The sequence below is a fragment of the Corvus kubaryi genome, unplaced genomic scaffold (assembly GCF_017639235.1).
Source record: "Corvus kubaryi isolate FWS band 111438036 unplaced genomic scaffold, C.kubaryi_AGA036_p1.0 37394, whole genome shotgun sequence".
NCBI classification, from domain to species: domain Eukaryota; kingdom Metazoa; phylum Chordata; class Aves; order Passeriformes; family Corvidae; genus Corvus; species Corvus kubaryi.
In genome coordinates this window covers 13,414,242-13,438,545 of record NW_024581133.1, presented here as the reverse complement: position 1 = coordinate 13,438,545, position 24,304 = coordinate 13,414,242, and the positions used below count along the sequence as shown (strand labels likewise).

The 24,304-nt window shown below is 36.8% G+C and overlaps 1 protein-coding gene across 5 annotated transcripts in view; it reads right to left on the bottom strand.

Moving 5' to 3' along the window:
- Window positions 1–24,304, bottom strand: part of TCF12 (transcription factor 12) — a 160,690-nt gene that overhangs the window by 87,392 nt on the left and 48,994 nt on the right. For all 5 annotated transcript variants that reach the window (XM_042039741.1, XM_042039743.1, XM_042039742.1 and 2 more), the window contains exon 6: window positions 18,380–18,482. In XM_042039741.1, coding sequence (XP_041895675.1) covers window positions 18,380–18,482 — 103 coding nt within the window. The remainder of the gene's footprint in view (window positions 1–18,379; window positions 18,483–24,304) is intronic.

The window sequence follows — 24,304 nt, the reverse complement described above, 5'->3', positions numbered from 1 at the left end:
CATTCTAATAACCTTCCCCCGAAACCGGTCATGTTGTGCATATTAATAGAGTGCCGGGTAGAGCTCAACCACCGGCTCCACGCTGCAATTCGAGCAGAGCCTGCAAGAAGGAAACAACCTGAAGCTAAGAACTTCGGCCCGAGGAAAGAGCCGGCTCAGACCCAGATCAATGGCAACATTATTCATTTTGCCAAAATAAACTCTGCACGATGCTCACACCTTCCACCAAAAGACCCTTGAACAATAGCAAGCAAGCAGAGATAAAGGACAAAACGGGATGAAAAATCAATGAAAGAATGTGCTGCTGGACCTGGTGATACGCAAGACAAAATTCTGAAACAAACAGGAACACCGGTAACAACAAAAAAACTATTAAAAAAATTATTGATATGCTTACCAATGCTCTCAGGGAAAGAAATAATTTTATTTCTTTTAGGCCAAGTATCACAGATTAGTTGTAATACAAGCAGATAAAAAAGTGCATAATGTGACGTGATCCCAACACACCAAGACTTGGATCAGGGCACTTGCTGCTTTTGACTAGTTTGCAAAAAAGGTCAATTACAAATGTTAATTTATGTTTGTGTTATTAATGATTCAGGAGTACAATAAACACTACGGACATAAGGATACGGCGACATTTTTGCCAGAGCATATCACACTATACTGTTAAGATTTGCACTGTTAAAAAGAAACTCAGGAAGCAAATGTGATAAGGAACACATCTTCTCTTGGAATTACATTACGCCTCGGGGCCAAAAGTTAAGTGAGTTGCAATTGAAACATAAAAGACTAAACAAATGACTAATACACACATATAATGTTAAGAATCCTGTAAGTGCCCAGGTAGGTAGGATTCCACCACTTGGTACCAAAGCCAAGAGCTTAGTTTTATTTATGTATTCCTTAAACTGATTATATGAAGAGCAGACACTTCTAAATTTTACAGTTAAAAATTACACAAATGTAGCATCTACTGAACCAACTCAGTTTTGCTTTTGGGCATAAATGGCTGAGAATTTGGGAAAATAAGTATAGTAGGCATGATAGGAGTACAGTTGTTAGGTTGCACTCTGAAGCACTACATGTTGCTTTAGGTCAATGGCAACTTCTCCTAGCCTATCTGGGAGGCTACACAAAGGACCTACAGCATAATTTAATTCATTAATACAAGGAGGGGGGAAAAATAATGTCAAAAGCAAAAAGCACACTTTTTTATAGTTAGCACCCAGATAATTTGGTGATTTGTGGTGCTGGAGGCCTTCTAATCTTCTTTCCTTGACTTCCTTCGTTCCCTATTACAAAGATCTCAGATAAATACACAGAAGTATTTATATTTTGCTAATAATTCAGAGTCTGGGTATGATTCACAGAACCACAGGGCCAAATCTGATTCTGTAATAGAAAAACTACACACAATAAAAAGGGGGCACACTTGGCGTTAAACAGAAGAGCACGGAAGGGTTAAAGCACAAACATGAGTATTATCAAAGGAATATTCACATCCTTTTGCAGAATTATGTTGACCAGCAGCAGAGGAAGTGTTCTCCCTCACTAGAATACAAAAATCATTAATCAAAAAAAATATTAAATTAAGGGCCTGACGACTGGTTCTATTTCGGGCACTTACAGAATGCTAATTACTGTAGTGTTTGGGGAACCTATAGTGTTAAAATCAGAATTTCTCCCTTAATAAGATCCAGTTTTTAGATTAAATTCAGCTCCTTTTCATTTGAAAGCTCTTGAAAAGAAATGAAAATCATATAATGAATTAAGTACTAATATTCACTACACTTCATATGCAACACAGGGCAAGTTGATGGCTATGCCACAGACTTGACATCTCTTAAGAGCCAAAAAACTAACAGCTGGTGACATTCCCAATGGAAAGTGCTGGGAGGAGTTTGACAAAGAATCTCATCCAAAATCAAAGAGCCTCAGTAAACCCTACCCTTACCTGGAAGCATTAAGTAAGATGAGCAAGGGGACGGCTCATGTTTCCAGGTCCATCTGAGCATCTCACTTCCCTTCCCTGTGCTAAAATTTTGTCTGAGTGAAGTCAAGGGCATAGGGGACTCTGGTAGGCAGCACAACCCAGCCACTAAACCTCCTCTGGTCCTCAGATAAAACTGAGCCTCTCATGAACTAGGACGGGAAAGCAGCAGGGCTTTGCTTGCGCTTGCTTGTGACATAATTAGACCTTTAAAAGGTTCAGTTCAACACATGGAAACTAGAGCACAAAAGGATTAAGATTTACCAAAAAAACTTCAAAAGAAAGGGTATTCCAAGACAGCAAAAGGTGGTACTGCTTGTGAGCAAGGGCATTTCCACAAAGACAGGATGAATGCACCAGAGACATTTTAGTGAACTTCTGAGAAGAGTTTTTAAAAAGTGCATGGCACAGGTATCAGGGATCTAATTGTTATGGAAGTTATATAGGCTGTAAGGACATCAAGATTAATATTAACAGATTTTAATCAGTTTGTTGAAATCAGTGAAGGAATCATGATAACAGTAACACAAATTTAAATCCATAAAAAAACCAATACATAATTCCTGAAGCATTTTCTACAGCAAAGGACTCAACTGAAGATACATTATAATTTGTATCCCCAAAATATACAGAAGCAAAGTTATCAATAAAACATTATATATAATTCACAAGTATATAGTATATAAATTAGCAAATTTATCTTGCAAAAAGTAGATTTGATGTATTCATTCACTAAAAATTAGACAAGCACCGCTGTTTGGAAAGAGGGAGCTAGGAGTTAATGAACAAAACAGTTACAAAAAAACCGAAACAGCCCCATCTTGTCAGTGCAATATCCTGAAATGGATTTCTGTAAGAAATACTCACATTATGAAAAATAAAGCAAAATTAATATTTACAATAAACATAAGCAAGAACGTGTTGAAGCTTATGACAGTAGATAGCTAAGATTGAAAGAGTTTTGCAATTTCTTGAGTGAAAATGGTTAAATGAGAGGGAGGCAAGGCAAACATCACCCTAACAAAAGACACACATTTGCCCAATATTAAAAGAAGTCTTAAAAAATTCATTCCACGAATGAAAGTTAAAACTGAAAGCACAGCTCAAATTAGAACTAGACTTCCCTCCATGAAAGCAATTCTTTCAAGCATTCAAATCCAAAGAAAATCTTCAGTGCTACTAAGAATTTTCTTTAACTACTGCAGAAACATTCAAACCCAGCTACATTGAATGCTTTAGAGTTTAGGTACTGCCTAACTGCTCCCTTCTATCTAATCAACTGTACTGATGTTACTCAGCTTTATCCAGGGTCAACAAAAATGAATCATTCTGTGTTTTTCCTAACTGGACTCCTTATGATCAGTTGTTAGCGTCAAGCTGTCTGATTTCCATTCAGGCTTCACAGCTGGATTCATCATAAAAAAGGGAATATTAAACCTTGGGCAGGCGTAACTGGCTTTGACTTCCAAATAAGCATTTTCCTAAACTAATCATGCTATACTTTCAGGTATTAAATAAGACATTCATTCCAATACAATCTTTTGAATGTGACATAGACTGCATCTATTTAAGAGCTGCAAATGTGAAGAAGCTAACAAAACCAAAATCTTTAATGAGAGAAAAAGAATCAGGACAAGGACCAAGAATTTATCTTCTATAAGTAAAAATCTCCTTGCAAAGAAGAGCTGGAATAGCATGGAGGCTGAGGGTGGGTTTGGTTTAACTTTTTTTAAAAAGCTATGAGGAATATTTTGGGCTTTTTTTTCCTGTAGTTACTGAGCTGGTTCTTAAGGAGTTGAAATCTTTTACATTTTCAACAAAAAGAATTTCTAAGTTATGACAGAGAGAATGTATACACTACTCAGAGCTATTTTATATTTAAAGGATGTTCTGGGTAGTGAAAATATTTTCTGCAAGATGGATAGTTATTTAAAAAAAAAAAAAATCAATATCCACAGGGGAAAAAGGGGAAGTATGGGGAAAAGTTTTTAATTTGTATTTGTCTTCCAAAAAAGAAAATAGATGAGAAGTTCTCCCATCAATGCTTATTTAAGCAAATATTTGAAAAGGGTCAACAGGACAGAAAGGAGAAAGGTGGCCTAAGTTAGAAAAGGTGGTTCTTTGTACAAATGCAAAAGATGAAATACAGCCATCTAATAGTTTGTAGTTACATTGCCACCCCCTTTTTAAATCACTACTGAGGTCTGCTCATGGATTTTCTCAGGGGGAAGGAATAGAGCAGGCAAAGGGCCACGTCCTCCTCCTCACAACAACAGACCTTGAACAGGCTACAAAGGGAGTTAGGGACTCCAGTGATCACACGGGAAGGGGAGAACACAGGAATACATATTATCATAAAGACAGCCAAACGCAAAAAGGCAGGAAGGGTAAGAATATAAATAATTAATAATGGGAAAAAAAAAAGAAAGCTGAAAATAAAATTTACTTGCTGCCATTTGTCACTTCCTATGTCTTATTGTTGATACACTACTTCTACAGAGTTGTCACAACAAAGTGCTCAATGCATGTTGTTTCAGCCCACGGGATTTGTAAAATGAACAGCAAGATATGAATTTAAGTTTACCTACCCCAAATTTTGAACTATTTAAAAAGCATTAATTGCTTTTTAATCCTAAAAACATTTAAAACATTTATATTTCAAACGTTCTTCTTAGAGTGGTCCCCCAAGTTCCCCACAGCAAGTTTATGGACCTCTGCAAGAAAACAGTTAATCAGATATCTGTTCAGTATCTTGAAACTTCAGGTTTTACTACCAGCTGCCACTTACTCTGTTTCACAGGCCAATACAACCAAATAATGTATCCAAAGAGGGACACGATCAGGAAAGCCACAAAACTCATTACACACACTGGTTTATTGGCAGTATTTAAAAAAAAAAAAAAATTTTAGAAAGGGAAAATCTAGAAAAACACATTTTGGATGGTATCCTGCAGTTATAATAATTTGATGTGATTCTTGTGACAAATTAAATTTAAAAAAAAAATTCAAACAAGTTCAAGGCAATACTGTTTTTTTAAAGCTGAACTACTTCTCTGCATATGACCTCTTTTATTATGTACAAACAGAAATAAAAATGTGAAAAAGTTTGGATTTAGTACTTTACAAACTGGGCACAGCACAGTTAGCTCAGATGGCCAGTTGAACAGAACATCTTTAGGGAGACAGAGCCACCCCAGAGGCTTTGTGGGCAGAAAATCTTTAGGCAAAGTGATTCATCATGTGTGGCAAGATGACTGTGACATCTAAAGATTCTTGCCTTGAGCAGCATGGTACACGCTACAAGGGATCAAGCATTCTGAAAAACATCCACACACATCTCAGAAGCTTCAGTAAAAAAGACACGTTTCAAATAACAAAATACTGGACACTAAAAATGTGTATGTGAATTTGCTTTTTGCAGTGGAAAACTACAAAGTTCCCCTTCAAGCCATACTGTTGGCCTAACACTGAAATAAGCAAATTTTTACTAATTTTGCATTCAAACTCTTTCAGGTCTAATTTTATCATCTGGCTCATATTCCTTCCTCTAACTTAACTAAGTCGTAGCCCTGCAGCTTTGATGTCCTTTAGAAGTTGGCCATCAATAAATTATTATTTTTCCACTTTAAAATGTATTTTCCCATATTGGTTTTTGTTAGTCTCTTCTCCATTCACCACAACTTCTAGCATTTCTAACAGAGAATCACTGAATGCATTACTATACATTACTATACTTTACTATAACGATATTACAATATGAAATTTTCATCTTCCAGATCTATTGCCCAATAATCTGTCCTGTGAAGGTGAGAATTTACACTGCTACACAGCACCCCTGTTCAGAATCTGCACTTAAAGGCCTCTTAGAAGATGCCCATTTTGAGCATACAAATGTCTCACAAACAAACAAAAAGACCCATGCTGGAGAAAGACTCCTCTACCATGGTGTCCCACCGATAGCACTGGCCACTAAGAGGTGCACAGAGAAAGAACCACAAAAACCCAGAGAGAGTGTGAAAAAATTATATGGTCTAGACTTCAACAGTCAGGCATTATAGCCAAGTGCATATCACATGGCAAGTAACAGAGCATAAACAGTTTTAGAATTTCTTTATATTCAAGATGAAGGAAAAAAAAAAAGAAACCTTTACAAAAAGCAACACATCTGTACAAAACCACAAAAAAGTGGTCTTTTGTTAAAAGAGCCAAAACAAGTCAACAGACCAAGGCAGGCAGACCGACAAGCCAGGTAAAGACAGGAAAAATCCCAAAGTGCAGCTGAGCACAAGCCTCATGAAAGTGCTCAGGCAGAACAGTGTACTGATCCAGACGGGTGCATTGAAGGGACAAAAATATGAGTTTAACCACAAGTAAGACTACAGTAAAATTATACTCTATAGATTTGAGGACAGATAATTCTATTAATGATTTTAGTGTAAACTAAAGTTTACATTATTTCCTACATCTGAGGCTTCGGCATTTTTTGAAGAAAATAAACTGGACCAATGACACAATTGCATTGCATTAACAAACAAGAAAGCAACATAAAAGTACCATCAAGAAAGAAGGAGAGATCAGTAGAAGGGCAGTGGCAACTTTAAAAACACAGCTTTCAGTTCAATAACGGTGCTGAAAGTGATTATCAAGGGAATAACAATGCTTGAGAGCACAGGTTAAAAGAAGAATAAAAGTTACTGGGGCCTGGATAAGATTTTCTCCTGATGAATCACTGCCTTTCCATTTGGTGTTTTATTTCACATTGGTTTACTGGCATTTGCACTATGTCTCTATCATGAGACCAAGCTGTGTCTGAGCTGGGGAGAGAGGAGGAGGCACACAAAACAGAAACTCCGAGGCGCACAGTAACAGGCAAGCGTTCCTCCCTTCATATTGTAGAATGTCAACCAAGCCAACTAAACGTAGAACCTTGAGTTCAATACATTTGGGCTCTAAATTTTCTTCTATGTAAGTAAAATGAGACAAATCAATACAGAAAATATTCTATATTAAAATACTATTTAGCTTTACTCTGTCCTAAATAAATAGCTGAAAGCCCACTGTTTATGGTCTATACATACGCAAACTATCCTAGATAAAATGGTCACCAACTGGAGAAACACATGGGCTTTTTCCTCCTGCCAACAAACCATATTCCTTTTCATAGTTTGCAACTGTGCTACTGAACCAACTAAACCCAGCAGTATTTTTCAACTGGCCCATCTTGTTTACCCTGCTGTCCCCAACTCCAAAATACTGAAGGAACAAATTTATACTAAACTCCTTTATCTGATTTTAAGTGGGTTTGTTTTTTTTTTTTACCATGTACGTTTTGAACCACATTTCTAGGAAGATACACTTCCAATGTAATAGCAAAAATGTAATTGAAATAAAGAACATACAAGTATACTGGACAAAACTATTTGTTATAATTGTGCCCAGGGCTTAGTGCCAGATAGCTGTCAAACAAAGAAACAAAATCATACAGTTGTTTGGCACTCAAGGCTGAAATCATTGTGAAACATGCGCTGTTTATAAATTGTCACTGATGAATAAAAGCAGTGAACAAAGAATTTTAAAAATGCAGCCAAGCCTCAGAAAGACAAGGCAATCATCGCTCCTCCTCCCACCACTCTGTAATCAAACAAAACAAAATAACCCTCAAGCCCCCGCTATGCTGGGCAAGAGCAACGTAGTGGTGCAAGGTAAACAGAGCATTACATGAACAAGTGACCTCAGGCTGTGCTCTCACAGCTCAACCTGCAAAGTACCCAGCAAAGTGATAAGATTCAGACACACACACAAAAAAAAAGGCATGTGGATTTCTCAGCTTTATTATATCTAAAATAATTTTTAAACATTTTCTAACAAACTAGTAATGCTAACAACATTTATCTTAAGCTTAAAAATATCAATCCCAGAAGATGTAAAGAAAAAATTGTTTCAGTGATGGGGTAAAATATAGTAGCTGATCTTTCACCGCAGAACACAGCACTGCTGGAAAAAAAAAAAGTCACCTCACCTATCATTGAGAAGAAAGGTCTAATTCATGCCAGATGAAAGGATGACATTTCTCTAAATATAAAGTAAAAACTGTATCCTGGAAAATAAGCAAGAGCTCAGTTTCTGATCTAGCATATCTGTACCAATTTCAGTACCTTTCAAACGTGAAGCTGTATAATAATGCAGCACATCCATAAGGAAACAAAATCTCCTCTAAAATTAAAGCAAAAAGAAATATGGGGGGAGAAATTCTCATTTTTTGACTGATAGGTAGAATATTAAGGTGTGCTAAGTGCTTTCTATAGTAAAACACATAACAGCTTCTGCAAACTCCTTTGAAGTTAGAATTACATGATCAGAAGATTCTCTACAGTATTTCATAATGCAATGCAACTTTTAAGACAGGTATGGCATCATTTAAGAAATATGGTTCTGTAAGGAGTTTACTTTTGTGTATCTTGATTCTAGCAGGTCAATCAGTTTAAGCTGGGAAGTACCTCTAGGCTTCAAATAAATATATAAATAAATTAAATCTGAGGTGACAGCTTGTAATGGACCAGCAATATGTGAAATAAATAAATGATGTAATAGGAAAGAAATTAATTCAGTCAGAAACAGAAGTGTTATTTATTACATCAAAATAATAAGACAAACTTCTCCTACCATGGAGCAAACATACTTAAAACTGCAGTATCCTGATAAAGAGCATACAAGTACACTCCTTCCTATCACTGCAAAACATTTTTTAAACATCATACAAGTTTATTTATGATACAGTCATGCACTCAGGTATTCAACACAGACCCCAGGGGTCAGCCTTGAAGCCTACAAGACTGTTAAAAGTCACACATTACTCTCAAGATTTCTGCTTTCTATGTCCCATTATCTAAGAGGAAGACATTGCAAGGTGCCTTACTTGTCTTGCACATATCTGAAGTGCCAGGATTGTTTTAGAGGTCCCTACTACAATGGGAAGTGAATTAAAATTTCACTGCAGTTATTCTGACAATAGCACTAGTTTTGCCCATGGTCTGTACAATTCCAGTTTGCATTTACACATTGTACATTTACACATTACGTATTTTATTGCACTTGGTTCCCTACTACCTTTAGTCTCGTGGCCAGACCTTGCCAGTTCTGTAAAATCAGTCAACTCATCTTAATAGTAACCACTGTGTTTCTTCCTCATTCCCACTTCAACGAACCTTTTTTACTTTATCTCTCAACTTACGGCTACTGCTTTCTTTAAAAGATTCAGTAACAGTAAACCCAAAGAGTGTGAATTTCTTTAATTGTGTATGTAACACATCATCACAAAATTATGCATCAACTCTCCCTCCTATTTCATCTGCAGATGGAGGACCCATGTGAGCATCTTCCAAAAAAACTCCAACCAAACAGCACCATTCCTCCACCAAAGGCCATCCTGGTGAAGCTTCCACACGCACTATTTCTCCAAGTGACCCTCCATCTGGATGCCAAGGAAATAACTCTGCAGAATTTTCCTGATTTCCTGATATACATGCACACGTCAGAGCGACAGAAGCTGCACACCTATGGGAAAGCTACAATGCTGACAGCCTCCGAGAAAGAACATAAAAAGCCAGCAACCAAGAAAGCCTTGCAAATAAAGCAAGATATAACCATCTCTTAACAGAATGAGTTGCAGTTCCTCTGGTCTTTGCACATTTCTGTTACATGAAAATCTTTCATCCACTTTTCCAAAACACAACTTTGATACAACATTAGATTGATGTGAAAGTGTCCAGATATTCTTACCAAAAATATAGATTAAAAATTTTGTTTTCTTTTGATGATACTTGACCTATTAATCTATTTTGTACCTGAAGCACTACACACCTACAGCAGCTTACAGCTCTATGGAAAATGCAGCGGCTGCTCAGGCAACTCACAATACCATAGTATTAGAGGTCCAACACCCCTATGCACCTGAAAAATAAACCTACATCTTTTATTTTTGTTTTCCCCTCAGAGATGTCTGTTATCTAAACAAAGTCAGGTTTCCAGCAGAAACAAAACATTTGACTCACTAAAACCCAGTCTCTAAAGAAAACTATTAGCAACTTCAAATCACATTAATGCAAATACTATAATGTGCCAAATCACAAAAGCCACTTTTTTTGGCATGAACAGCCTAGTTAGAACATTTTGGTTGATCAGTTCAGAATTTAATCACTGGATACAGGCTGCTGCATTTATTAAAAACTGGACTGCAACTCACAGGCTACAGCTACATGCATGCAAGAACAAAAAAAAATTCATGGAATGAAATAGAGATTAAGTAAATGATTTTTATGCACCTGGCGATAAGCAAACATCTTTATTACAAAACAAAGACAAGCCATGAAAAATTACAAAATTATCTTTTAATCACCAGTGAGCTTTCTACAGTCTCCTATTTGAACAGGATAATAGTTATTATGTAGATCCCTAAGCAACTGCCTCATGGGGAAGTTACATCACCAGTATGGGAAAGAATCACCCCCTCCCCCCTAGAAGGGAGCTTGGCGCCTTCAGACAGACTCAAATTTAAAAATCCTACAGCTTCACCCAGCTGATCCCATCCACTGGAACACATCTACAAGTGCCCAGGGATGGCAGGAACCACAGGAGAGAAATATGCCCTTTCAGCATTTCATGCACTGATGAGCCTTGTAACAGATAAACATACCCTACAGCAGCTAAACTGACATGTTGTAACAAAGAGGAAATACAAGACTTAAAAATTTCATCAGATTACTATTTATTCCCCTTTCAGAGGCAGAGTACACTGTGAATAAATCAACACTCAAATGTATCAGACTGCATTAACTAAAACCCAAGCTTGGCAGAACAAATTTTATCAGAACTAAAATATTTCAAAATGTAAAAGCCACAGACTTTGCATATTTATTCCCAGACTGGCAATTCAAAAGTACTTAGTATGACAAAAAATCTGGGTTCAAGTGTGAGACCATTTTGAAGGAGGCAACATTTCATCTTCCTCCAACACAATTAGCACTAGCTTTTTCCTCCGTTAGTGCACAGTGCAAGCACCACCACCGTCCATGGACCCCCAGAGCTGCAAGTTCTGCTTCTGGGACACACTGTGCATTGTGAAGATACCTGTGGCACTGGTAGTATCCAGTGAAAAGAAATCATCAGCTCTTCCTAGCACACTCTTTAATCATACAGCTTGATGGGTTTTCAAGAACAAATTTATTCACTTGCTTATTTGACAGAAAGAAAACCTTTCTGATGTCTTCCTTGAACCGCAGCACTGCAGACTAAGCCTGTTAACAACTCCAACACTGATCTGGAGATACAAACATAGTCTAAACGTGTACAATACTACAGCATGGTTAAGGATGAAGTGTCTCAACACTCCAGCACACTCCTGCAGCGAGCAGATCACCGAAGGGGGGGGAAGGCCGCCCACCATGCACCTGCTCACCCCTCCTCACCTTCCTGCGCCGGGAGCTGCCAAAGGCAGGAAACGCCGCGTGTGAGCGGAGGCAGGAGAGCAGGCAGGCAGCTGTGCCCACGCACCTACCTGGCACAGCCACACCTGAGCACCACCTGAGGAGCTCTACCAGGGCCCCTCTGCTGCAGCTGCTCACCAGGAGAGAGATCAAAGTCTCAAGGGGCAGAGAGCACACGTGGACACCTGCTACAGCATAACGTTACGAAGGACACAAGCCCCCCGCTGCGTGTGGAGAAAGCCTCAAGGTATTACTGCAGTTAAAGAAATGTTAGGAAAGCTATTTGATTGAAATATTACCGTAAACAAAAGGGAAAACTAAGCTTAACACACGCTCTCGTGAGCAAAAACCCAAGGGTAAAAATGCCCTGCACTTAGCACTTTCACTAAATGACTGTGTAATTTAATTTCCCAGAAACCCATTAGCTTTCACAAAAGGAAAATTAAGAGCAGATGAGAGCAGTTCTTTGGTGTGAGTGGAATTTATTTAATGTAATACCTGGGGAAAAAAAAAAAAGATAAATCTGAAACTGTATGAACAGATACAAAACACCGCAACTCTAGAAAGCTTCAGCCCACAGAGCAGCGGCTCTGTGCTGGCAGTAACCACTGTGTCAGAGCCCAGGTCTGAGAGCTGCCTCTGCCCAACACACCACGCCAGAGCTGGGGCACAGCCAGAAGCACAAACACTCCAGAACAAAAGAACTGCTAGCACTCAAAACAGAAACAAACAAACAAAAAGGAACCTCAATTTATTTATGGCAGTTTTATATATTCATATGTGAAGAAAATTATTCAAATAATTATCTGGAAGAGAGGAAGAAATAATTGAAATTTAACTTAAAACATTACTCTGTGTTTGAAATTTCATTATAAAACCCAAAATACCACAAAATTCACAATAGGCTTTTAGCCAATCTATATCATATAAAACCAGCACCAATTCAACAGTGACATGCCCCAAAAGGAAAAGAAACAATCTTAGAAGGGAGTTTAAATGGAAATCTTCAATTTGCTAGATTCATTATATGCAATGATTTGGAAAATGTTAATTATCAAAAAAACATAAGCCTATCAGAAGCAAAAAGACAAGAAGCATTACTGGGGTGAATCAATGGCAACACTTACTTTGGGAAAAGTAGCCATGATGTATTACATAGAGGTGAGCCAGCACCTTGGTATTTTTAGCTTTAATATTCAAAACAATAAGTGATTCAAAGAAATGTAAACATAGTACTGTGAAACTGCACAATACAGTTATGTATAGTGAATGTTAAGGAACTTTTTCAGCACGGGAAGTTTACAATCTATGGCTTGTGGTGGACTCAGTACCACTACCTCTAAGTATTTATTGTAACTCTGGATAATGTTATACTCGTGTTTTTTACTAGGGAAAGTTTTTTCTACACTCAGTAATATTTGACAAAAAACTATGCAAAATGTGAATCTTATTAGCTATCCTTTTACATTTTTCTTTCAACTTACTGCCCTGTAAAATGAGATGGACTAAACCACTTGTCATAATCTTTGTTATGTCACGGTTTTGTCATTTTCTTCTTTTAACATTTTCCTCTTTCTTCCTAATGAATTCTCCAAAGGATATAAAATACTCTGTCTACACCATTCTCCAAGTTAATAACAATGTAACTGCATATAAATTATTTCAGATCAATCTTGCTATTACTCACATCTCTGGAGATAATTTCCATTGTAATGCCTGGTTTTTTTCATGTTTTGAAATATCAATTACTATAGAAAGCAATTCAAGGAAATCTACTATTATTTTGGACAAATAGAGGGTCCGCCAACTCCCTACTTGCATCTGCCCTCTCCCTTCCTAAAAGGTAATTAAAACAAGATTCCTAGCAAAAAGTATAATGGCATCATTCTTAATGTGTGCCATTTTAATAACTATTTACCCTTGCTGGTTTCCTACTATTCCTACTAATGCCTTCACCATTATAAAGTCATTTGATAACAAGATCTCTCTCTTCAATTCCAAAATTCTTTTATTGAAGGGTTACTGAGGAAGAAAACTACCAATTTTCCTGAAGATTAGTTAGATTCTTAACTGAGTACCAATTCAGATGCATGCCTTCTTTTAATTCTATTTTAAAGTTCAAAAGCCTCTCCTTTTACTGAGAATAACCTTTCACAAATTATGGTTTTAAAGGCTTACATCAGCTGTTGAAGAACTGTATCAGTACTGGAAGGCTTACAAAGGCTTCAGCTATTTACCATGTTGCTTCAAAGAATGCCCTCCAATGTTCATCTTTAAAAATACCTCCTACTCTATCCAAGCCAACTGGAGTGCTTAAATTACAAGTCAAAGAATAGATTTTACAATAAAAATTAAGACAGTAATTTCAGTTTGAAAGATGCACTGGCAGAAGCCCAGCCATTCTCAGAAACCTGCACAATAAGGCAACCAACTCAATTAAATTAATAGTAACTCTAAAACCAGAAAGCATCGCAATCCAGATATTGATCACTCATTCATATGATTAATACACAAAATCCATTGTGAGTTTCACAGTAACCCAAAGACTAGGTCTGAAAATTCTCAAAATTTGGCTTCCACCCATGAAGCACCTGTCTGCTCCTGCCACCCTTCACACAGTAGTTTATACAGCACATACCTATTAACCCCTGCTACACTGGAACAAGACTGCTGAACAGTAAGAGAGGGTAAAATTCATGGTGTATATAGACATAATTTACTCAGAAACCCTGTTTTGTGATGCCTGATGACAAACCACACAAGCAACCCAAATGCATCAAGTACAACCAACGGGAAAGGAAGTCACACTGCAAAAACCCCAACATGTATTACCCTGCTTCCACTTGACAGTACTATTTTTGGTTCTTTCACCTATTTATTCCAAACAGGAAAAGAATCAGGCTTACCCTTTATATTCACATTATAAACAGAGTAAAAGAAGCTGTATTTTTATTATCAATCTGAATAATTTATAGCTCTAATTATTGTAACAAGTTTCTACTCCCACCATGTAAATACAGCTGTTACGTCTTGACTTCTCTACATGGTCAGTCACTCCATCTCTTAATGTTGGCCATAAGAAAGCACCATGGCATTGCCCAGCATACAGCAGAAGCTTGTTAGGAAGAGGAGCAAAGCCATCAGGATGCTAAGAGATGTGAGTGTTACAACATCACCAGATGGTATGAAAAAAACTAGTAACTACAACCTGAAGCTGGTCTACTGGAGTCAGTGAGTAAATGAGGATGGAAAATGAAGATAATCTAAAATCCTCCATTCTCATACATTCAAAATCTCCGATTTCATTGACAGGTCTTCAAACCTTGTTGTTAGCGCAGAAATACCTAAAACTCTAAAACGTAACCCCATTAAACTTTAAAGGAACTAGTTAATGAAATAATGAGAAAACAAGGAAATATATTTGAAAGAAAACTTGGAAGAATGATCTCTCTACTTCAAGTGACTGATTTCAACATGGTAAGCTGATATCCAACCACTGTCTTTTCACTCACTATTGACTAAATTTTTAAATGACTTTTTGTCATATACAACCTTGTGGAACTGTGCAGTACACAGATGATGAACATGGAGCACAAAAGTATGGCTGTTATCCTTTCTACCTCTTGTGGAAAGACAGACACACAAAAGAAAGTAATTCGCCCACTTCAAATTTTCAAGACAGACCAATAAAAACCCCTTTAAGCTATATTCAAGAATAATCTGCTTTCTTTCTTCCCGGTAAGTAGTAGTAAAACATCTCAGTAGAATAAAGTCCAGGGAGCAGTACAACAGCAGATACAATACCACATGCTTGAAGGGTCCTCGCAAAAACTGACCTCTCCTTGCAAGTGCAGAGTACTAAAAGGCAGCATAATTACAGAGAAAAGAATCTCATATACTTGTGAATAGTTTTCTAGAATGTAATTAAAAGAGAAGTGTTGAATAAGCAAAGATTATCAAGTCTAAATGGAGCTACAATACCACCAGTATATCTTAGCCTGATTTTCTACATATCTCTATGGATACCAACAGACTATGCTGGTCCCAAGAGGATTCAGTGGTTTTACTCAAAATATAAGTAACGGCCTTCTTTTTTTATACTACCAAATCAACACGATAATTCTGGAATTCATTAGTGAAGAACACTAACTAATCCAGCATAATAGCTTTACTTCCTCTGCAAAACACTTCAAAAAATATCTAAATGAATATGGAAATGCATCTTTCTGCGGTAAATTGTTCATTATTGAATCATTATCAACTCTTGTTAGACAAAATTTCTCTCTTTTGCAATGTACAAGATCATTAAAATGTTTGAGAGCTCCATCATGAAAGACAGTGGCACTTTATAATCCACTATCTCTTCAGGCAAATATGCTTACGGCTGAACATAATACACAAAACAACAACATCCCCTTGACACACAATTCTTTCTTTTAATGGTGCTCTTAAGTGTTGACAGCAATGGTGAAATATGTTGTTGCTCTCTCTTCTTCTTTTTTAATAGTTTTTAACTATTCCAGAAATGTATTTCAGTCATGATAAAATGTTGGGAAGGGATGTATTTCTTAGATCTTCATTGTGGAACCCCAGATGCTCAATCACTGCTATTAGCCCAGTGAGATATTTCCTATAAGCTCATCAAGTTTATGTTCTTAGCCTCCATCTCCTTTTAAACTCCAAAGATCACAAAATAATGAACCAACACCTTAAATATCATATGTCTACATTAGCTAATAAAATAAATGTGTTCATTCTGCTTATGGGAACGTGTCCACAATTTGATATTAAAAAACTTTCAGTATCTTTTTGTCTAAAATACCTTTAGAAGAATTATCATTTTCTTAGTAATAAAGAAACTACAAACAGACAATAGTACTACACAGAAAACTACTACTCTATGTTTTCATGAAGCTTTTATCATTCCTCTCTCAAAACTTTCAATTAAACCATCAATTAAAATACAATGCATAAGTGTAATATACAAAGCTGCATCCTATACAGTAACATAAGTAAAATGAACAAAATTTTTTGTTATGACAAGCCAAAAGCCACAAGTGGAATACTTTTAAAGGCATACTTTTAGAGTTTTGATGTGATCTTATCTTAGCAATATATACTGAAAGCTTTCTGTAATTCTTGGCTGCATATAGAAGGAAATGAAGTATTTTTGCTCCAAGAAAATAAAATCCCTAAGAACTCTTAGCCATAAAGCTTTACAAAACTATTTCAGTCCTCAGCTGCTTTGGGTGACTGACACATACATATCTTGCAATTTGTTAATCCTCTCTACAAAATCATCTAAATGGAGGCTTCGTCTCAAATCTGTATTAATGATGTAATTCTATTATATCTAATAGAATCATCTTTTCAATAAAAATGAAAAACCAAGAACATATAGTTGCACCAATTATTGTTGTCATATATTTAAAGGTATATATTGTTTAGAAATTGGATGGCTTAAATTAAAAACACAAGCAATTAATTTGCCTTTGGTAACATGAATTAAAAAAAAAAAAAAAATCAAACTTTGCTATATATTTTTGTAAAATAAAATCAGTATCAGCTACAAAGCCTAGAGACATTCCATACATGCTACTGACCAAAATACTGGAGAAGCAATTGAAGTAACTTGTCTTTTTTTTAGCTTTTTGCATTAGCAAAAAGACAACATGTCTGAAAGAGTATTCGGGGAAAGTGTACTCTGCTTTAGCAAAATAACTACTGCATTTTAGCTTTGCTGTCTTCAGATAGAAGTGTCATTGACCAATTGACATGTACTCTCTCTAATCAAAGTCTACAGAGATGGGCATTTTAAAACTGCGTGTTTTCCGCTTCATATATGAAGTTTAAACAAAATTCTGTTTCCAGCAGTAACTGAGCTTTGTCTGCCTCTATTTCAGAGAAAATTAAAGTAGTAAACAAAGACTGAGCAAAGTAGAAAGATTTCCAAAAGAAATTGCAGACCACCAGGATTTGGATTTAAGTAATCCACTTAGATTACCATGGCTATGTCTTAAAAGGACAATACTGAGACCACAAAATAGGTCATGTCTACAGGATGGGGAATATAGAAGTGAAACAATGTGAAATGTACAAATTCAGAACAAATATTCAGAGTCATCCTGAAATCTAAGATACAAAACAAAAATGGTCCCAAGACCATGTACTGCCAAATTAAATATTTTTAAATCAACATTTTTATGTTCCAAACTGGAACACACAAAAGGAGATTTTTCAACCAATGCCATCAACACATTAACATGTTTCAGGTAACACAAAGTGCAGGCAATGAAACAGAAGCTTTCAGTACCTAAGGCTACAATATAATACACCATTTGCTTGCTTTTTTCCCAGTTTCAAAAGCAGAAAATGTCAAACAGGTCTGGAAGCAGGAGTTTCCATCTATTTCTTAAAAGTGACAGAGTTTCTAATATAACAAATATGAAAGAAATTAGAAAATTAAAAATAAGAAGCAAGCCCTCAAATTATTAATTGAAGAAAGCCTACAGTGAATTGGTAGGTCGTTCAGGAATTGAATGTTAGAAAAATATTCTTTTTTTAAAAGCACAGATTAAAAATTGCTATAAATGTCTTCTCAAACAAAATTAAGAAAAATTAATCTTTAAAATAATTTAGAATTTACATCAAATCAAAATATATCAGCTTTCTAGATCAACTTGAGAAAATCTTGGTATTTCCTTCTTCTAAAAAGTCCTGGATAATTGCCTTTATGAGGAACTCACCCAACATAAAAAGATTTGAATGGGAAAGTCAGTGTTGCTATGAGAAACAGAGCAACTTCCAGATGCTTGACATGTCAGGGCTAGACAAGGGAATGAAAAATGTCTCTTTCTGACCAAAGAGGCTTTGAGGGGATACTCGTAAAGAATTACCTACTTACCCATCAGATTTGAGTTCATGAAAGGTGTCGGGGACAATCCTTCATGAGGCCCTAATCGACTGTCATTCAAGTGATCACTGTAATGAGGACTGTCTGCAAAACCCTAGAGAAAAAAAGACCAGAGTATTAAACAGATTATTTGGCAGCCCTGCTAATTGAGTGTAATGACACTTTCCTAATTAAATGTGCAGAGTCACAATTGGTCATTAATCACAAAAGTTGGCTTTCAGGTCTATCTCACAGAAATTACTCTCTGCCCACATATTACTTTCTCCCCATCAAAAAGAAACCACATAGTTTCTTAATAAGCTGTGTCCTCATGGACAAGATTTCTAAAAATTGAATAATACAGAGATATTTTGATATTTGAATCCTCTTAGTGTTAAGTCACTAACCACAGAGAATAAAATTAGTCTGAAGAACTTGCAACTGATTTTTTTTTTCCTAAGCTTTCTGTTTGCATTAATAAAAGACAGTAAAAAGTTCAGGAAGAGTCACCGATGTTAAGAAAAAATGTTGGTGTAGATGAGAAGAACAAACTCCATTTCTTCTTGCAGCCTGCTATTAATATTACAGATTAATAGGCATTTTGACACTATCACATTACTAAAGAGCATAGCTCACTGACAAAAGGTTTACTTCCATACAGCGATTAAATAAACAACTTTGTCATCCGATTTGCAAACAGGCACTGAAAATGAAATACTATTTTGCATTTTTCTACCATTAGCACAGCCAGCTTACCAGACTGGGAGCGACCCTTACACAGTCAGGAAACACTGGCTTATTGAAAGCTTACACCAAAGGCAGAGGAGATGGAAAACAAAGAAGTCCTTGGATGTACGTATTATTTAATTAACCCAGTTACGTAAAGCTCTCCTCAATACATTTCGAAATGCCGTCAGTTTTTCCATATTAAGGTATGAATATGCCATTTGCCATTCAGACTTACGAAACGCACACTGAATCACTTACTCTGTACCAAAACATGAAAGACCTGACACTCAAAATTGTACTTCCTTTGTAGCCAAAGTTCTGACAAACATTTTGTAAACCTTATCTTACAATTCACACTTAGTCACTTCTTGTTCAGAAACCTAAAGCTCAGGCCTAATTAAGGGAGGAGAGAAAATTGTTCACAGCTACCAGAAACCATCCCAAGTGCCCTGGTACTATAAAATCATCAATCACTGAACATTTATCATTTCTCCAGACTGCAGGCTCACATTCAAGACAACATTAATGGGGCTGAAACAGGCCTCCCTATCTTTGCAGGCATGCTGTCAGTTCTACCAAAGGGCTGCTAACTGAGGGCTAAAGAACTGTCACAGCACTACCGCTGCTTATGGATGCGTGTCACAGCTCTTGCTGCTGTTCGGCTGCACAGCAATCTTCCGGGAGAGCCAACTCCCCACTGAATCTTTGGCTGACTTTATCTGCTTCAGAATCAGTGATACACTTGTGATAGGCATTCAGAAACAATCTTAGTGACATTTACAACTTGGTTATGACCACAAGGGTGTCCTCTGGAAACCATGACCTAGCCCCGTCTGTCAGACAAGCAGTGTGTAGCAGCAGCTGCTGAGGAAATGGAGTGGCTCCTAGCTAAGGTCACCACATGTGCTTTATTTTTATGCTGAAATGAAACAAGAAAGAAATTAAACCTGCTGAATAAAGACACAAAAATTTACAAATACAGGATGAAAACCAAAGCTCCTAAGTAGGTAGCTTCCTATTTGTGTCTCTGCTTGTACTCCTTATCGTGGTTGTTTTTTTAAAACCTTTTCCCCTAAGGAAATACTTCAGCTATACTTTATTTTTAAAAGAAGGAAACTATAAAGGACACTATCAGTGATAAAAGAGGATCTATATCTCTCAGACATTCAGTAAGTGGTGCCCAAATGAGGCCCAGAAACCAAAATCTTTAAGATATCTTTATTTACAAAGTAAATAAGAACTACTGAAAATATAACAGGAGTAAGACTCATTTCATATACAGTTGCACATCATGCAACACAATCTACCTAATGCACAGGATTCTTAATGGTCCTCCCCATGTTAATATTGCATATCCCATTCACAAAATAGAGGAATTGGAGAACTGGGTGGGCAGTTTACATGAAAAGGAATATTCTTCCTTCTATCATCAAAATTCCTTCAAAGAATACTTGATATCATGCTCTTCTCATATACCCTCTCAGTTTCCCAAAATGCACTTGCAACCAACTACCACAGCATCCAAGTTGTATTTCTACACCACCAGATAAATGAACTACTTCATCTATGTGGAAATGCTCCAAGTTATCCTTCACAACACCAAAGCCATTGAAAACAAAGCATTTGGTATACAGGATGAAAATGTACCAAGGGATATGCAAGCCTTTTAAACTGAATTGGTCTTTTCTGGACTTCAATGCAATTCCTAAAATTAATTGTATCAGGCATTTCATTATTTGCCACTACAGAATTTACACTTGTGCAAATTGTAACCTATGCCTTCATCTACAGTGGACCAATGTAAAGAGGTCTTATGTTGGCCACCATGTCTGACACCAGTTATTCAGAGTCTTAGTATTCAGGTATGGATTATCAACTCAGGCTGCAGAGTTTTGTTTGGGATTAGAAACCCTGGGCTGGTTCCCACACACAGCTCACCCACACTAAATGAATGCAAAATAACCACAAACAAGTGCAGTTTTGATTTAACAAACAATTTTTGTACTTCACAAAAGCAAATTAAGAAAAATCAGAAGAGCTCTAAGGACAGTGATTTAAATTACACAGTTTTTTCAGAGCATTCTTCACATTTAAGCTGTACTTCAAATAAAATTGCATTCCTGATACCATTCCTTGCTCTTGCATCTGTATTAACCTACAGAGCAAACAGCACAGCTCTTACTCCTGCCAAGAGTTGTTAACCAAACACAGATAAATCTTTAGAACCTTCCAATATCTTCTGAAAAGCTACTGGAAGCTCCTAGTCATACAATCAAAGCTTTAAAAATGTATTTAACAACTACAATAGTGCAAATTGACAACATATGCTTACTGCTCAAAGAACAACACAGTTGAGAGCTTTAAAAAGTCTGGAATACCAATGGAGGATAGTGTTTTTTTAAAAGACAAACCCCACTTTTTTGACTGAGTAATGAAGAGAAGACACAATCAGCTGGCAAAAGCAACAGAAGGTGGGAGGGGATTTATATGAAATTCTATCAGAGACCCTTTTCAAATCCACGTTTTAAGCAAGACTCAATAATATATGCTGCCAAATTTCATTCTGCCTTTCTGAGAAAGGCAGGAAATCTCAGTTCCTGGCAATTTTGAAGACTAATCTACTGAAGCTCGCTTAAATATAGCTGGATTGGGACAGACTCCACGCAGAAAAAGGAACTTATCAGTCATGCCAAAAGTTACTGTCCCCTCTTGGGAAGAGCTATTTGATGGTACATATTCTGGCTGGTGATGTCATTCTTTGGACCACAGGTGGGCTTCCAAAGCCCTTTGGAGCATTTCTACCTCCTGTTACCTGCAGGGCACGTTTAACATAGAAAGGCTGGAAAGAGACACTCCATGCTGAGTACACATCCCCATTTCTGCCTCTGTGGCTCCTCAGCAAACCTACCAATGCATTAGTATACATCAGAGCACACAGTTGGAGTGTTTAGCAAATAACTGGCAAAAAATCTACAAAATAGGAGTTACTGGACAAATTCATTTCCTGTTCTAAGCACCCTGTTCTGAAGGGACTGCAGATAGCTCAGAGCATTTTTCTGCTTGCAGAAAGCAAACTGATTTTGAATATGATTAGATGACATAGCTGTAAACTCAAAACTATCTTGCTTGTTCCAACCTCTTACATAGCTATTACAAAAACAAGCTTTAACTTTCCCAAAGGAAGACAAAACTTCTCTTTCTGTGCTGTTATAGCCCAAATAAAGTGCAATTGGGGTTAACTGTTCCCTTACAGCATTCTGTAATGTTGTCACTGTTCATTTTGCACAGGCCTCTCCCTGGATTTCAGACTGACTGAATGTTTGTGATCAGAAGACCAGGTCAGATACACCTACAAATAAAAGCAACAAATATTGTCTACTAATACCTGTTACGAAATGCAGTAGAAAGACTACTACTAATTCGTGCTGCAATTTAACTGAGTAGTGAAGGCACTATCAACATTGAATGCTCTGACTTTATTCGTTTTTCAGGGATTTCACTGGATTAGAGTGATGTTCTCTAATCATTCCAATAAATAAAGTCCACCAATTAAAAAAATTCCACAGCTGTAACATTCATTCCTACCTCTTTGGGGTAAGATGCCCCAAGTGCCGGAGGGATTTAGGCATGTATCTGTATCAGGATTTTCCAAGCACAGGGATGCTAACACAGCCAAACCAATTAAAAATCTGACACTATTTACAAAATCATAAACATTTGTACACGTGACACCTGAAAATTATCTTATATAATGTATTATTCTAGAAGACTCAGAAGTAAAAATGGGAAAAAAAATCCCAGCCCATACACCCAGAGGAAACACATTCCTTACTAGGCATGTTTATCCAACCAAACCATGAGAGAAGGCCTGACACAATGAGTCTATACCCCATTTTACAAACAAAGTGGCAATTAACTTCCTAAAACTCTGTATCTTTCAATGACCATTAAAGTTCTGTCATTTTGGTTAAAGTTAATTACAGAACTCACCTAAGAACAAGTCAAAAACCTTTCCCAGTTCACTGTCCCTATCCTTTTTTCATTGCACTGGTTCCAGAGTGTCTGTGGGATTAATCCTCTCCCATTTACTTCCCCTTCAAAAATACAAAACTATTGTCCCATAGCAATTGTTTTCTCAAGTCACACCAGGATTTGTCCATGCAGAAGCAAAACTGTACTCCTGACCCTAACTCAAGTTGTGGGGTTTTTGGTTTTGTTTCTAAATAAGCAAAACATCCTGTTTCCACTTCAGGGTAAAATTCGAAAAAAGAAGGCACACCATTTTCCTATGCATTTATTGAGTTCATACTCAACTCATTGAGTTGTCCTCCCTGTATGATTTACTACTCCACAGAATTTCATTTGCTCAAGTCTGCTAGACTAGAGATAACAGGGGTTTTGTTTGTTTCTCCTCCCTTAGCCCCAACCCCTCTCCTACACAAGTCCCTGGGAACAGACCAAAATCTAAGGCTCATAACCAAACTGCCAGATCACTAAGCACGTATTTGCATTTTAGCCATTTATGATATGGTTCAATCATTGCCTTTAAACTTAAGACATTAAAATTCCACTAAAATGAATGGTTGAGTTCACAGTTTGATGTGGCTGCAGACCAAAAGATTAATCTTAGTGAATGCTGCTTTCAATTCCTTGAGTTTTATAGTTTGGCTGACTTTAAATAACAAATATTAATTGTTTAAAGCTCAGGAATACTGAGGTCCCTTGCAAGCTAAATTTGGCAATGAACTTATGAATCAGGCAACAGTCATCCAAATGACTAATGTGAAAACAAACAAGTGAATCTACTGCTAAAATCCACTTTCTTTCAGATTATCTGGCTCTTCAAACTAATCTGAAAGTTCTAAAGACAAACAAGAAGGGAAAAAACACAAGGGGGGGGGAAAGCGAGGAAAGAAAGCAAGATGCAGAGGCAGTGAGAGACAGACAGACCAGAGAGACTGACTACATCCAGGAACACTGTGCTGAGTCACTGACTGAAGGTTAGACAAGAGGCTCTGTACAATCAGCCATACCAAGGTGTCCTAGTGAATTTAAAAAGATTATGGATTATATGATCATGTATGCTTCCAGAAATACACAGGGGAAAAAAGGAGGGGAAAAAAGGGGGGAAAAAGAAAATAAAGAAAATAAAGAAAATAAAGAAAATAAAGAAAATAAAGAAAATAAAGAAAATAAAGAAAATAAAGA